We start from the raw sequence: 16,013 nt of genomic DNA on the forward strand, positions 1-16,013 counted from the left end.
CCCCATCTATTTCTTTCGAGTAAGGATTATCCCGATCTGTTCTGCTTTTATTTGAAGCCTCACCTCCTACCACTGTAGTCTCCCAGATACACCCTGAACTGCGAGACGGCCAGCATCTCGGCTGATGTAGTCCACATCGCCACAAGATGGATCCTCGATACTTGCGGCCCTCGAGGCCTTCGACCGGTTACATGACCACCCCTTCTCAGACACCAGCACCATACGAAAGGGCGTCTCCTTACTTCCGCCAACCGACTTTAGGAACGGGCACGAGCTCAGCAAATCCGAGAGAAGAAGGCTCCTACACAGCAACGCCGACACCATCTTCAGCGGAAAATCCTGTCTCTAATTCTTACTACACCCCGAGCTACGACTACGGTACCGATCCTAGTGGTGCTGTATCGAGATCTCGTACGACCCGGCCGAGCACTTCCCACACTAGTCGCACGTCGCGAACCCCTTTTCTGCCCAACAGCGCCAAACACACCATTGTGTGCGCCGTGAGCGAGGCTCGCGGAATAACTCCTGCTGTTGGAATTGTATTCTTCAATGTTGATACCGGAGAAGCCATTCTTAGCCAAATCTCCGACAACAGGTTCTTCGTTCGCACTCTCCACAAACTTCAGATCATGGAGCCAACCCATCTCCTAATCGTCAGCTCGTGCTGCCCCCCGAATCCCAAGTCGAGGCTTTACAGCCATATCGAGGAACATATGCCAGATACAAAGATTACATCTCTTGATAGAAAGTACTGGTCAGAGATGGATGGGCTCAATCGCATTCAAACCTTCGCGTTCCGAGAAGACGCAGAAGCTATAAAAGTTGCCATCGAAGGCAGCTTTTATGCGACTTGCTCATTTGCCGCGGTAAAGGTAACCTCAAAACTCCACGCTAGCATAATCACTGACTTTACATGAAGGCTATGAGTTTCTTGGAGACCGAGTTCTCCGTGCGTGTTGTCCCACACTCTCTTCGCATTCGTTACCAGCCCTCGGAGGATACAATGATGATTGACGTATCTGCCATCATGTCTCTCGAGATCCTACAAAATCGACGCCACGCGGCGTCTAACGACAGCCTTTACGGTGTTCTCAAGCATACACTGACGCCCATGGGCGGCCGGGTACTTCGAAGTAATCTACTGCAGCCGTCTACTCTCAAAGAGTCATACCTTGAGCCAAGGTATGCTGCCTTGGAGGAACTTCTTGCAAACCAAGACATGTTTGCAGAGGTCCGAGCAGGTTCGATTATCCTATCTCTTCGTAATCGGCGACTGGCTGATATTGTGCAGCTTTGAAAGCTTTTCCTGATGTCGAGAGCATGCTGACCAAGGTACCGAACCACGATAACACCCGATATCTTCCAGGCCCTGCTGACTGGGGTAGCTTGTCATCATCCCTAACAAACCATCCGTGGAGGCGTCAGAAAGAGCAATCAATCATATTCTGATGGTCAAGACCTTTATAGATGCCGTTCCACCAGCGTTCCAGGCGCTAGGCTCTGCCACGTGCCCCCTTCTCACCAAGATCAGAGATCTCTGCCGGCCAGAGTTGACTGCAGCCGTCAGAGAGCTCGTGTACCAGAATATCCATGAGGATGTCCACTACGTCAAAAGCGCTCTGGATCTACGAAACCAAAGAACTTTTGCGGTCAAAGCAAGTGGTTTCCAGCCAATGATGCTGAAAATTGGCTGACAATGCAGCAGCCTGGAATCAACGGGCTTCTCGATGTTGCCAGACAAGCCTATAAGGAAAACACCGATGACGTCCATAAACATGTCGAAGAGCTGAATCGTATTGAGTTGAACTTCCTCCACCATCTACTCCTCATCCTAACAAAGATTGCAGGCGAGCATAATATCGAAGCTATCCTACGGTTCGACAACGGGCGAAAGTACAGCCTCCGAATGCGAGCAGTGGATTTCGAGGACCGGGCTATACCTGCAGTGCTTGTCAACCAGACGATGAAGGGTCGTTACATCGAGTGTCTCACAATGCATCTCAAAAAACTGAACCAAAGAATCACCGACTCCGTTGCCGAAGTGGTCATGCTGAGCGACAAGGTTATTCAGGACCTTATCGACAGCATCCGAACCCAACTGCAGCCTCTCTACCGCGTCTGCGATTCAATCGCCCTACTAGACATGATTGCATCATTCGCACAAGCAAGTTCAATGTACGATTGGAGGAGACCAGAAATATCAGATACTCTGGCGCTGAAAGCTGCTAGGCATCCCATCATGGACAAGGTTTGGCCCACCCACTGGTTGCCTCAACACATGCTGATCGTAGGCAGACTCTGAAGGGTGGCTTCGTACCAAATGATTATTACGCTACGGAGGAGCACCGTTTCCAGATTGTAACCGGCTGCAATATGAGTGGGAAAAGCACTTACATCAAAAGTATCTCCCTGCTCCAGATCATGGCACAAATTGGCTGCTTCGTGCCTGTTGAATACGCCAGTTTTCCCATTGTCCACAATATCTTCGCTCGTGTGACTACCGACGACAATATTGAGTCCAATATGTCAAGCTTCTCGCTTGAGATGAGAGAGATGGCTTTCATCCTTAGGTACATAGTGTTGACGCAGGAGAGGTTCCAGTACTGACATGTCCCAGCAATGTCACCCACAATAGCATCGTCATCATCGATGAGCTAGGTCGAGCCACAAGCACTCGAGATGGACTAGCTATCGCGATCGCCATAGCCGAAGCCCTCATACAGAGCCGTGCCATTGTGTGGTTTGCAACTCACTTCACAGAGCTTGGTAGGTCCCCTAGCACAATCCCTTGACTTAGCTACAGGTAGATCTGGTCGGGAGCTGACTCAATATGCCTTAGCCGACGTCCTAGCCGATCGTCCGGGAGTACTGAATCTTCGTCTCGTCACGCAGGTTTCGACGACGGACAATAACGTACCCAAGTTGACTATGATGTACAAAGTTGAGTCGGGAAAGACTGAGGAGTTGCTCTATGGCATCACACTTGCGAAGGCAATGGCATTTCCCAAACGGTTCCTGGAAGTTGCCGAGGAAGTTGCTGTATCGCTGCATCAACGAAGGGAACAGAACAAGCAGTCTTCTCAAGCGAGGAAGATGCTCAACCGACGCAAGCTGATACTCAATCTTCACGAACAGCTCAAACAGGTGAAAAGTTCAGAAATGGATGATTCATCGATGAGAAGCTACCTGATACGTCTACGAGAGGAGTTTGTCTTGCGAATGGAGGCCATCGAGAACGGTGGCAATCAAAGCAGCAGCAACGCTAGTGAGGCTCTCGGAGACAGGGTGGACGGGGAGGATGGGGAGTTCGATGATGAAGACGTCTTTGACGCTGTTGATGCCGAGTCACTTTGGAGCAGCTGAGTGGAATACTTGAGGAAACGCGATCTGAAGATGATTTTTGAAGCAACATGCTTCTCTCATTGCTAGGTTGTGTTATATGTATTGACTCGGCCACCTACTTGACTGTTGTTCATGAAATACACGTGTATCGTAGTTCGCTTCTTCTAACAGGAACACGCAAGATAACGCGAGAGGTCTGGTTCGCTCAGTGACTAGAACCGGGCTTTCTAGCGGCTTGGGCTTCTGGCATATTGTGTCCAAGACTGCGTACACAGAGCCATGAGAATAACTAGACCTGTGTTAGTCTTCAAATGGACGGTCGGAGCTTCTTGGGCATAGAAGTAGCAAGGTGCATCATCCCAGTGCTCTTGAATTAATGCCATTCGCAAATTCCTACGGGCTGAGTCTGGCTTGGAAAGGGCAAGAAGCACCCACCGCTCCTTCCCTCCAGGGCATAGGGGGTTTGTCGAACAACAGGCAGGCACCAACCACCCTCGAGCCTTGCATCTTTCCCTCGTCGCCTCCACGGTACCTCCCCATCCACCCACCTTGCCGCGTCTATCGGGTACAACGTTTTTCTTTCATCGATCGACTTCACACTCTGTCTTGCGGCATTTTCTTTCACATCCAATTCATTCCCCCCCTCTGATCTCAATTATCTTGTGCACTGCACCACGCCTCAGCGGCCTTTTGCGCGCTATGAAGAGCCCGCCTCATGAGGACGGCGAAGAGGCCATGGGGGAGTCCGATCTACCATCGTGAGTCCCTCCAAGTCTCCGTTTATCTTCGCCATGCTGACGTCTCATAGCCTCTGGGAGACGAAGAAGGACGCCGACATTCTTCTTACAATGGGTGCCAGCAAATGGGAACTTCATGACAAGGTGGTACGCGGAAAAAGCGGCTTGATCGATCACATCCTAGAGATGGTTCAGATGGTAAGCTCCTCATGCAGCATATCGGCTCGCGAGGTCGAGCCCGGCCTCCAAAGTGACTTTGAATACTAACGACCGTCTCCAGAAAGAAGGAATGAGAAAGATTCCACTGAAGGAGCGCATGTTCCCTCATTCAGCCCTGAACACAGTCTTGAAGTACTTCTACCTTGGAGGTGAGTGATTTCTTGTACCTTACGAAGGCGGAGTGTGCTAATAATTAGCAGAAAGCCTGATCACGGAAAAGACTGAAGTGATAGACCTCCTCTCCTTGTACGAGGTATCCGCGACACTCGGCATTCTCCCGTTGCAAGAGAGGATTGCTTTCCAGGCAGGCAACTTGCTTGGCGAGATCCTGTCCAGTGGCACTGACGGAATGGGAGATTTCTACATTGTCATCGAGGTCATCATTGCCGAGCAGGACAACTCGTGGGCATTCATGCACGAGGAGATGCAGCGAGCACTCAGCCCCTATCTCCTCAAGCTGCTTCAACAGGACACTTTCGTGGACCTCATCAAACAGAACCCGGCATTCTGTCTGGAGATTCTTTCCACAGCTATCGATCGCATCGAGATACTGGAAGACGCTGCAAAGGAAGCATTCAGTGTGAAGGGCGCCAGTGACATCGGCACCCAAGCCGTGATCGAGCATGGCAGTGGTATTTCGAGATGTTATGGTAGGTACTTGGCCGTCGAGTATCGGCTCCGCCTTCACTAACACAAAGAAGTCGAAGCAGGAACACAATCAGACATTCCGCTGCCGCACACTCCGAAGAAAACCATCCCTTCGGCCACAGGCAATGGTGACCAGCACCCATACTCTGTCGATGAGACGACTCCTCGGCCCAGAAAGCGCGAATCCATGGTAAAATTGGGCACAGAGTTCATCAGTCGACTGGATGAAGCCAAACACTCTTCGCAGTCTATCCCTGGACCGGCGAACAAGTCTGGAACGGTGGAGGATCCCAATCCCCCTTCCAAAGATGCCAGAGGTAAATACGTTTTCAACCATCCGGCGAGTTCTGGTTACATTCTCGAAACACTTCGGGATCCTTTTCACACGTTTCATAGGCTGATTGTGCGATAGTGAGCCAAATTCCGCAAGACTTCAAGTTCGACTTTCAGGCAAAGAGCTCCGAAGCCGTGAGTATCTCAACAGGTATCAAGCAGAGCCAGGTTTCCAGTCTTTCGGCGCCGCCGAGAATGGTCCTTGCAAACGGGGCTGTCTCGAATGTTCGCACTCACTCATCGTCATCATCACATGCATCTACTCACTGGGAGTCTTGCAGCGAGGGTGGTGAAAGAGCTGTCCCGGTCATCGACATGAGCAACTCAATTGATCAGTCTGTCTCTATTGAGCCTTCATCGCACATTGGTGCAGCGCCGGAGTCTGAACACCAAGATGAGAAGACACAAGCGAGCTCCAGAAACAAGAAAGGCACCAATTTGGGGAACTCATCGTTAGATTCCTCCAGCCATACCCAGAGGGAAGGCGCGCCAACATCCCCGTCTGAAGACTCTGGTGCCCGTCAGCCCAAGCAAACTGCAGTTCCTGCCATCTATGAGCGGTCCGGTCCCTCATACGCTTTCAACAGCGACAGCCTCCCTCGAGGCTTCCAGTTCTCTGGTGGACCGCAGCCGGAGCAACCCAACATCTCTAGTAGCAAGGCTAGTCCTAGCCACGCTCAGGGAAAAACGACAGCTGTCACGGGAGTAGTTGAAAGAGAGCGAAGGGAATACGTGTTACGCGGGTCTGATGTCTCACAGACCGAGGTGAAATCTGCTCCCGCCATTCCGGAGCAGTCAAGTCGCTCATACGCCTTCCACAGCGCAAGTCTACCACGAAGCTTCCAATTCGCTGGGGGTGCCCAAGGAGAGCACTCCAAAGAGCCGATTGTCAAAGCATCAAGCAGTCAGACACCCAACACCAAAGTCTCCAACAGCTATGATCAGCAGAGTGCCTCTTCGTCTTCCCACACCAAAGTGAAGCCGAGCCCTTGGAAAGCCGACAAAGCAACGGCGAAGCAAATAAGAAAAGGCCGGCTGATAGTCGAGCCTCCTGGTGAGTCGCCAAAGCCGTTCAATTTTTGGTGGTGCGTGGTTCTGCTTTGCCACTGGCTGCTCTATTATCCGAAGGCCTTCTTCTCACCTTCACCACAGAAACCTCCTCCAGCTCACGAACAAGCTTCAATCTCGAAGGGGAAGATTTGGAGAAATGCTGCAAACAGTCTTGAAGTTGACAGATCTCCCGAAGCTCATCAGGGAAATCAGTGACGCAGCATCATGCGGGTTCTCGGCCGGGACTCAGCATTCCAAGATACTGTATGAGTACTGGATGAGCGAGAGGAATGCTGGGAGAGGATGCATTCGAGGACAGAGGCATCCAACACGTGTTTATTGGCAAAAAGTACGGACATCCCTCCAGAACATCGCAGGGTATGCTGACATCACCTCAGTACTGAAGGTTTCCATCCAAGAAACAAACCCTTGTGGATCACGTATCCTTGGACATGATGGTCTGAAGATATTGAAGTCTTAGAGGGGATGATGGTGGAGGCAGCAAGTGAGATGTAGTAGCGGCCATCACGGAAGTCATGGCATGATACAGACTTCCCAATGTCAGGGTAGCCTCGTAGATAGATCAAGGCCAAGAAGACTGAATGCAATTTACTGTCTTATAATTGGGCCTTCTCCGTCCGGTTGCCCTGCTCGTCAAACCAGATCTTGGTCCCCTTGATCATTGACTCCTGCAATGCCGCACCGATCTTGACAGCAGCCACCGCTGAAGTCAACTTGATCGGCACAGGCTTATCCTCCAACACGCTCTCGGTAAACTCAATCGCCTCGGTTGTGAAAGCAGCCCTGAAACGGTCCCAGTACGTTTGTGGCAGCTCTTGCCGGATGCCTCCCGGCGTGTAAATCTTTACATGGTTCTCCGCCGGCAACAGGTTGACTGACAACTTGCCCTTGGTACCAATAATTTCTGTAGAGTCCTCCTGGCCCGCGGCCATCATGCGCGAAGCATACAGATACGCGATGCGCCCATCGTAAAACTCGACCGTGCCAACAGCGTTGTCGCGATCATTGTGCTTCCGCAGGTCCGGCTCAACTGCCGTGATGCCGACGGCGTGGACGGACTTGACCTTGGTGGTCTCCTCGTCAAAGAACCAGAGCGCGAGGTCAATGTCGTGGATACTGCAGTCGACAAAGATGCCGCCCGAGAACTGGGCGTAGGCGACGAAGAAGCCCGAGGGGTCGAGGACGTCGCAGGTCTGGCTGCGGAGGATGGCGGGGCGGCCGATGAGGCCTTGTTGCATCTTTGCGTGAGCGTCGCGGTAGGAGGCGTCGAAGCGGCGGGAGAAGCCGCACATTACTTTGAGATCTGGGCGTTTTGCGGCTGCGTCTACGACGGTTTGTGACTGTGGCCGTGTTGTTAGTTACCTTACAACACATACGTTCAGATGGGAAGGACAAAAAACTTACAACTTCAACAGTGGTGCCCAATGGCTTCTCACACAAGACATGCTTGCCCTTTTCAATGGCCTTGTTGGCCTGCTCTGCGTGGACAGAGGTCGCGGACGCCACGCAGATGGCTTCCAGCCCCTTGTGGGCGAGCATATCGTCGTAGGACTCGTAGACGGTGACGCCGTGGGGGGCGAGGTTCTCGGCGGCCCATTGGCGCTCGCCAGCATCGGGTGAGCTGACGGCCACGAGGGTCGCGCGGGGCACGTTCTGGTGGAAGTTGAGGGCGTGGCGCTTGCCCATGCGGCCGAGGCCTGCGACGCCTACTTGGAGCTTCTTGGTTGACATTTTGCTTCTTTGAGGTTCTGGTGATGTTTCGTGTAGTGATTGCTGAGGTGGTCGGAGCGTGGTCCGGTGTTCGGGATGTGACTTATGATCGTGTGGAGGGTGGCGTGGGGTCTATGTCTATGTCTATTTTCTCTGGTATGCAAATCGAACGGGAGCTTGACGGTCGTAAGGGTATCAAAGATGGAAGAATGTACGAATAATGGCGGTGACGAGGACCGGTGGGATGCTCCTCCTCTCTAGTCTGAGACAACTGGCGCAAATGTACAACCTGGGAGAAGTTGAAAGGTACCGAGGACGGCTTAACATAGCTCTACAAACAGCTAGGGACCTCTGGTGTCTTATATCCCATAGCTTTTCATACGGAACCTCACCGTCCTCGGAGCTTTATCGGAAACCATTTCCCGACACGAGTAAAGAGCTCCATCGCGGGGCAGCTCTGACGCTGTTGAGGGGACCATCTCATGCCAATTGACCAGTGGGAAAGTGGAAGCGCATGTCGGAATCCCACAAAAGCGCGCCCAAGAGTCAAGACGCGTCGAGGAGCCCACGTGAACTTGCAGCAATGCTGAGCTGTAAGAAGGCTTTGAGGCATCTCGAAACTTGGCTTGCAACCGGTGTAAGACAGCCCACTTTCCTCTTTCCACGAATGAGGCAGGTGGGGGGTTGGAAATGAACAAAGAAGAGCTTCGCATTGGTTGGGCGTTCTATCGGAGTAAGTTTCCCCGATTCTCAACTTGGCGTCCATGGCAACTTTGTCCGTTCTTTATGTCTTACGGGCAGATTACGTGAACGAGACCGAGCTCCGCGTACAAGCTCGCCACCATGCGACTAAGTATGGTACACTGCCAATATACCCCAATATCCTAAAGCTAAAGAAGAAACTAAGAAAAACTTGTTGGATTTGTTTAGGAACCTGGGGTAGCCGACAAGTGTGTGTTCCAGAACTGGTCATGCCCTGCATGTGTCACAATCTCAGAGATAACATGTATTAACCCGCATTACGGATACGGGGTAATGTCCGTGTTCATTGAGTCTATCTGATCCTCCGCATTGCCTAGATCCGCTCTGTCGGGATCACCAGATTCCTTCCCCGTACACCACCCCCCTCCGCTTTCCTTAACCTTGGTGCCGGTTTCTGGGGTACGGGGTACTGGGGAAGGCCAGATGACCGGAGATGAAGTCGTCTTAGTCCCTCCCTGCAGGCTTGTGCGTTTCCATACTCGTGGCAGAATTGTCTGTGGTCATTGAGTCTTTACCGTATGCATCAGTAGGCACACGCAAAGGCATTAACGGAATCCTAATCCCGATCTCTAAAGATAACATGCTGTAACTAGAGATACAATAACATAGTAATACTGCAAGATGCGGTAGGCAAATATGTTGAGTACTTGGAGACATGAATAGTCATGAATCGTCCTCCCACCCCCACGCCCTCTTCAAATGCGACTGTGCCGACGCAGTGGGCCACATGTGCTCAACATCCGTCTTCACCAAAATATCCAATAGTGCTTTCTGCTCGGCATGCTCGACGAACCTGTCCCCGCACGCGGTGACACCCATGCAGGCCGTAAACATGGCTGGTATAGTCTGCTTATTTGATAGTGCGGCGCCACATAGTTCTCTGACTTGCATACGAATGTCGTTCTAAGGATTCAATGTTAGCCGGACCTTTAGTCGCGATTATGAGAACGAACGGAACTTCTTACATCTAGCTTTTGTCGGGCCCGAATTCGACTAGGTCCTATCTTAGGGATGCTCTCGTCGTGGCACATCAAGAGCGCCCGTGCTAACGCCCCATGCACATTTCCAATCACTAGGCCATGTTAGGTGGCTCGTTCACTGTGTCGCCACGAGCAGAGACTGGAAACTAAGTCCTAGCCTCAGGGAAGGGAGAAAACGAACCGACGGCATGATTGATGTAAAATATTTGCGGAAATACCAAGCCTGAAGCAAAGTCCGGCTCAGAGTACGCAATAGGCAGCCAAGAAAGCGGTCTCGCGCGTAGCCAGTTGTAGTCATACTCAACCAGCCGCTGATACTCGCTCTTGCGGTTCTCCACCTCGCCGAAACAAAACTGCACCACCTCGGCGCAGTGCACGACGATGCGATTCGCCCAGCAATCGTCATCGGCCGGCGAAAAGGACCTGTCGATGAAGAGGTGGTCGAGCTTGACTTTGATCGGCCGCTGCGTCGCAAACGCCATGGTGATTTCCTGTCGGAGGCCCACCCAGAATGAAGCCTGTCGGAGGGAGCTCGGCGGGTCGATGGCGGATGCGTTTTGCGTGTTCATGAAGAGCTGAATGCCGAGGAGATGGCCTTCGTGGTCTGTCCCTATAAGCGGGACGTCGAGCTCTTCGAGCGTGCGGAGGAGGATTGTCGCCGCGAGAAGGTCATCGTTTGTGAGGGCCGAAGAGTCGTTTGAGATGGTAGTGAGGTGCTTGAGGCATTCTTGGTGGTAGCGGTCCGAGGCGTAGGGGTCATATTGTTCGTGGAGGCTGAGGTGGCGGGAGGAGAGGGCGAAGATTGCGTTGAGGAGGGTTGGACATGTCGTTGCTCTTCGTGGAACAACGATTGCAAAGTGTCGTCTTGCGTCGCATAGGTCGAACTAGAAAGGGGGTTAGAACAGCCGTGGAGTTGCCAGGTCATACGCCCAAGGTAAAAAGCGTGTGACAACTCACCCAGGTGCACATGTACTCTAGATAGTACTTCATCAACCTCACCTCATGAGGTTGCGTAAAAGGAAACACGACATCGTCATGATGCTCAAAGTTGGCCAACCCGAGAGTTGACCCAGATGGAATAGCGCTGTAAACAGATGGCAAAGTTGTTGGTGTCTGCACCTGCACCTCTCTCCAACTCGCAGCCGGCGTAGAGGCGGGTTGGCTGTGAGGACTCGGGACTAGAAGCCGGGCATCACGATAATCTCGGCTATGCGAGTCGATGATGGGAGCCGGGGATGTGGATGCGGCGTCATCGGGTTGCCGTTGTTCTCGGCGTCGTTGTTGTTCTAGATCCACTAACAGCGCGGATGATGATAATGACGAGCCAGGATCAGGATGTGCCGCTGGCAGTGGTACCCGCTGACCCTCCACCGGTGCAAGCTGCGGCTGTAGTGCTGCCGGTGGATGGAGTTGCAGTTGCGCTTGTGGTTGCGGCGGCGGGCTGCCGTGTTCAGACCAATAAAGAGCCTCAAGTTCCTGGGTTTCATCGACAAAGTGTACTATGTGACCGAGTTAGGCAATTTTGACAGGAAAGAAAACGATGTCGGGATAAGCTTCGTTCCAAGAGGATTCCAAACAAGGCATTTCTCGCCGTTTTTGCTCGAAGATCTCCTCCTCAGTTTCCCCAACTTCTCCAACTTGCAAGGCCTTGGAGGTGGGACTGGTAAACTTACATCGCCGCGGATAGGGCACCCACGTCTGCTCCGTAGCGCTCGGCGTCCTAAATCAGCGAGACAAAACCCATAGTAAGCGATCAGCGTTCCCGCAAAAAATAGCAGTACAATATGGCGCATTACGGAGTCTAGAGTTGCAGATTCGTTCCCGTGACGAAAACGAAATGGGGGTACGACGTATTGTAGTGGTGAACGGAGCGGGCGAGACCATTATCTTGGTTCCGCTTTGCGTAAATCTTGACTCTTGCTTCACCAATGTCGCAACTCGCACGTCGTGTAGTGTAATTCGCAATTGGGCGGGAACGACTGGGGTGCCACAGAGCCAAGCACAAGTTTGCCAGAGTTGATGATAGAAAATGAGAGGAATTTGGCCGTCACTTACTCAGTGGCATGCTTGAATCGAGTTGCGGGGGCCGGAATACAGTCCTTGCCAGTTGCTCTGCATCGAATACATGATTTCAAGTAGACGTCGGGCCGAGAAGAAGACGGAGACGCATCGTCATCTGTGCTCCACGCGCATTTGAGATGTTGCTTTTTGCAAGTCTATTGTTCATGCTTATTAGCTTTGGAGTTGAGTATGTCCGCCAACGTGGGTACAGTGGGAGTCGGGATCGGATTCAAACTCCGACCGGCAGGCAGTCCAGTTTGGTCATCTCATCCCACAGATTCCACATCGCCAACCCCGGATATCTCAGTCAGCAGCAATTCCACAACTTCTGATTGCTTAGGCGAAATCTGGGGTAGAACACGGATCACGGAGGGTCGGGGGTAAACGACAAACTCTGGGGAAACGGGGTGAAGAGCCAAAGCGAATAGGGCCGACTTACCAGACATGTCGTCGACATGATTTGACTCCCACCTCTTTCAGTCTCTTTTCGTCCTGCCTTGTCGCAGTTTCGTGAAATTGAGATGATCACGACGATGTAGGGAAGTCGGGGGATAAAAGCATTTCCTCCTTGGTGAATTCAGGAAATCTGTGCATCGGGGCAAACTGCTTGCGACTATGAAAGAGGAAGAAAACCCCTAGCTTCTCACCCTAGGCCTTACAGCCGTCGGTGAGGCTCCTTCGGTTCAAATTTCCACGCCAACCATGTCCTGGCCTCCTCCTCCTAGCCTATGACGAAAGTGTTAATGCAGGTTGGAAATGGCCCCTGACTCGTGTTGGGGAGAGGCCACCCCCTGGTTGGCCAGCCCCCATCCAAATCCATGGAGGCTCGGCACTGCAAATCCACGGCCAGATTCCGGAGTATTCTGGTATTTCGAGACATAGCGTACAGAAACCCCACCTAACCCGTCAATTCCCCACGGGCAACTCATGTGCGAGAATCTTCTGACAGACGGCCCCTGTACTGCGTGGAAACCGCGTTCTTATCAGCTTGGAAGTGCCAGAAGCACGCAGAAGACTCTAATCATGTGCAGCCGGTATCTTGATCTCTTCGACGTCCTTCCATAGTCCCACTCAGGCACTCCGTGCTCGATTGTCAAACGGTGTCTGGAAGGGCGTACATCGTCTGTTGAGTTCTGTCATCGAACTTGATCTCGAATGCGTCTTCAATTCCTCGCAAACACCCCCAAAACTCCAACTGCCAAGTTCTCCAAACACCGTGGGGCTGACGAGGGCGGGCATAACCCCGGCCGTATTCTGTCTCTCGCTGGTTCGTCGTCAGTGCCTGAATTCGTCCTCTCTGCCGGACTGATGGCCGAGGGGTGCCCCATGCTGTCCGTGTCTGTCTATCTTCTTCCCACCCCCGTATTTGGTGTAGCGTGAGTCGTGATTGGCGTCTCCGCGCAAGGAACGCTGGAAGCCTGACACGGTTTCCCCAATATCCCCAGAAAACCCATCTTTGAAGCACACCCCGCGATTTAGCGGCTCCTCCACGTCCATTCTTGACCAACTAGCATCCGGCCATTGGTCGTGGTACTCATGGCGGCTATTGTGCGCAAGCGTATCCGTAGCGTTCCTCTTCCCCGTCCCGTCCTCTCTTCCTCCCCCCCCCCCCCCCGTGCCCACCCTCGTCACTCATCAAGGCTCGGCGTAAACAAGTATCTACGGCTTTCCAAAGGTGTGGATCCCCCCAACCGTGCCCCCTAGGCCATCAATGAATTTACATGACGGGCGTAGTCGGGATGGCTTGGCCATGGGCCAGGCGGTGGCCCCGAAAGTCTCAGAGTTCTATAAAGACGACGTTGCGTGCCATGTTTGACGTTGATCTCGACTCCCTCTCCTGCGACTCAGGCGGGTTCGACCAAAGCTTCTTCCTTCTTCTTCAGTGATACCCCTCCCGATTTCTTCTATTTCAGTTTCATCAGACTGATCCGGTCTGTCGGATTCGTGTAATCTAAACCTCGTCCCTGGCTCATCCAGTGCAACTCCAGAACCTCAACCTCACGGCTCAGTCCAAGTGAGTTCATCCCAAAGACCCATATACACCAGCTTAGTCACAAATCTGTTTCACCACACTTCATTCATACAACAAATTGTGAAAACTCACCTCATACTGACATTTCCACCACAACAGCTCAACATGGGTGCCCGATCAACCTCCGCCTCCGAGGTGGAGAAATCCTCAACCAACTACCCAGGCGTTTCTACCGAGCAACAAGAGACCGTCCTCTCCGATGCCTCCCTCGAGCCCTACGGACCCTCTGGCTTCAAGGGAATCTTCGTATCCCACTATGTAGCTCTCTGCGCTGCCTTCTCGGCAATCGGTGGTCTCCTCTTCGGTTACGATCAGGGTGTTATCTCAGTCACCCTGGTCATGGACCAGTTCCTTGAGCGTTTTCCCGAGGTATCTGACCACGCTGCTGGCTCTGGCTTCAAGAAGGGTCTCATGACTGCCATGATCACTTTGGGTGCCTTCATTGGTGCCATGAACCAGGGTTGGCTTGCCGACATGATCTCCCGAAAGCGCTCCATCATGGTTGCTGTTGTCATCTTCACCATTGGCTCCTCTATCCAGACTGCGGCTGTCAACTATGATATGCTCGTTGGAGGTCGATTCATCGGTGGTTTGGGTATTGGCATGTAAGTTCCATCAATTTCCCCTTTCTGAACATCTCGAATACTCACATTTTTAGGCTTTCCATGGTCGTTCCCCTCTACATCTCCGAAATCTCGCCTCCCGAAATCCGCGGTTCTCTCCTCGTCTTCGAACAACTTTCCATCGTCTTCGGCATCGTCGTAGCCTTCTGGATCACCTACGGCACGAAGGACATTCCCAACCACTGGTCCTGGCAGCTTCCCTTCCTCATTCAGATTCTCCCCGGTCTCCTGCTTGGATTCGGCGCCATCTTCCTCCCCTACTCCCCTCGCTGGCTGGCATCAAAGGGCCGCGAAGAAGAGGCCCTCTTCAACCTCGCAAAGCTTCGTGTTCTCCCCGACACCGACCCGCGCGTTCGCCGCGAGTGGATGGAGATTGTTTCCGAGGCTCGCTTCCAGTCCTCAATTCTTGCTGAACGCCACCCTACACTTGTCGGAGGCGGTAGCATTGCCAGCACGATTAAGCTCGAGTTTGTTGCTTGGGGTGATTGCTTCAAGAAGGGATGTCTGAGACGTACGCACGTTGGTGCTGGTCTCATGTTCTTCCAGCAGTAAGTTGCGATGGCAAAATTAATTGTTCAAAGATTTGACCAACATTTCGACAGATTCGTCGGAATCAACGCCCTGATCTACTACTCACCTACCCTGTTCGCGACTATGGGACTCGACCACAACATGCAGCTGATCATGTCCGGTGTTCTCAACTGCGTTCAGTTGGTTGGTGTTATTCCCAGTCTGTGGACCATGGATCGATTCGGACGTAGATCGCTTCTCTTGACAGGTGCCGTGGGCATGACGATCTCGCAAGCCGTCATCGCTATTCTCGTTGGACTGTACTCGAACGACTGGCCCAGCCATACCACTCAGGGCTGGGTCAGTGTGGCTTTCTTGTTGATGTACATGTTTGTCTTTGGCGCGACATGGGGACCTGTGCCCTGGGCCTTGCCTTCTGAGGTGTTCCCCTCTTCGCTCAGAGCCAAGGGTGTTGCTATCTCTACTTGCTCCAGTAAGTTGCAACTCGGTTCTTGGTCCTAGATTTTCACGATGTTTGCTAACATTTAATCTCCCAGACTGGATCAACAACTTCATCATCGGCCTCGTTACTCCTCCCCTTGTCCAGGGAACCGGCTTCGGCGCATACGTCTTCTTCGCTGCTTTCTGCCTCCTGGCCTTCGTTTGGGTTTGGTTCTGTGTGCCGGAGACGAACGGAAAGACTCTTGAGCAGATGGACGAGGTGTTTGGTGACCGTACTGGACTTGACGACGTGGCGAAGAAGAACCAGATCTTCCGGGAGGTTGTGGATGAGCAGACCCATGCCACGGTCACTCTGTCAGCTTAGATACTTCTGTGTGATATAGAGAGGAAGCAAATGATACAGAATGTCGTAATTAGTGGTACTACTCTTGGTCTCGAGACGAGTCACATTACGATGGTGTCAAACTCTACCCATGACTTCTTCCTGTGAACTATGAAGTTAACGTCAGCGTAAAAGATGGGG

At 52.4% G+C, this 16,013-nt stretch overlaps 4 protein-coding genes across 4 annotated transcripts; 2 read left to right on the top strand and 2 right to left on the bottom strand.

Moving 5' to 3' along the window:
- Positions 1-2: 2 nt before the first annotated feature.
- Positions 3-4,989, top strand: HER10_EVM0007179 (MutS domain V; the record flags this gene model as incomplete). The annotated part of the gene is made up of 12 exons (XM_035476744.1): positions 3-866; positions 920-1,241; positions 1,292-1,332; positions 1,386-1,655; positions 1,706-1,793; positions 1,848-2,248; positions 2,296-2,570; positions 2,618-2,766; positions 2,840-3,344; positions 4,151-4,277; positions 4,360-4,447; positions 4,499-4,989. Exons 1-12 carry the CDS (start codon positions 147-149, stop codon positions 4,987-4,989), a joined length of 3,477 nt encoding a protein of 1,158 aa, XP_035330770.1. The 5' UTR covers positions 3-146.
- A 1,957-nt stretch (positions 4,990-6,946) lies between these two features.
- HER10_EVM0008426 (myo-inositol 2-dehydrogenase) lies at positions 6,947-8,081 on the bottom strand (the record flags this gene model as incomplete). The annotated part of the gene is made up of 3 exons (XM_035477949.1): positions 6,947-7,588; positions 7,646-7,690; positions 7,755-8,081. 3 exons carry the CDS (start codon positions 8,079-8,081, stop codon positions 6,947-6,949), a joined length of 1,014 nt encoding a protein of 337 aa, XP_035330843.1.
- Positions 8,082-9,485: 1,404 nt separating this feature from the next.
- On the bottom strand, positions 9,486-12,320 carry HER10_EVM0011293 (uncharacterized protein; the record flags this gene model as incomplete). Its single annotated transcript, XM_035480729.1, has 7 exons — positions 9,486-9,725; positions 9,788-9,894; positions 9,984-10,686; positions 10,760-11,301; positions 11,476-11,522; positions 11,858-12,018; positions 12,303-12,320. The coding sequence occupies 7 exons, from the start codon at positions 12,318-12,320 to the stop codon at positions 9,486-9,488; spliced, it is 1,818 nt and encodes a 605-aa protein (XP_035330989.1).
- Positions 12,321-14,000: 1,680 nt separating this feature from the next.
- HER10_EVM0001184 (uncharacterized protein) lies at positions 14,001-15,854 on the top strand (the record flags this gene model as incomplete). The annotated part of the gene is made up of 6 exons (XM_035470939.1): positions 14,001-14,124; positions 14,158-14,500; positions 14,554-14,656; positions 14,687-15,066; positions 15,100-15,521; positions 15,586-15,854. 6 exons carry the CDS (start codon positions 14,001-14,003, stop codon positions 15,852-15,854), a joined length of 1,641 nt encoding a protein of 546 aa, XP_035330408.1.
- Between the last annotated feature and the right edge of the window lie 159 nt (positions 15,855-16,013).

This window comes from Colletotrichum scovillei (assembly GCF_011075155.1).
Source record: "Colletotrichum scovillei strain TJNH1 chromosome Unknown Contig00008, whole genome shotgun sequence".
Taxonomy (NCBI): domain Eukaryota; kingdom Fungi; phylum Ascomycota; class Sordariomycetes; order Glomerellales; family Glomerellaceae; genus Colletotrichum; species Colletotrichum scovillei.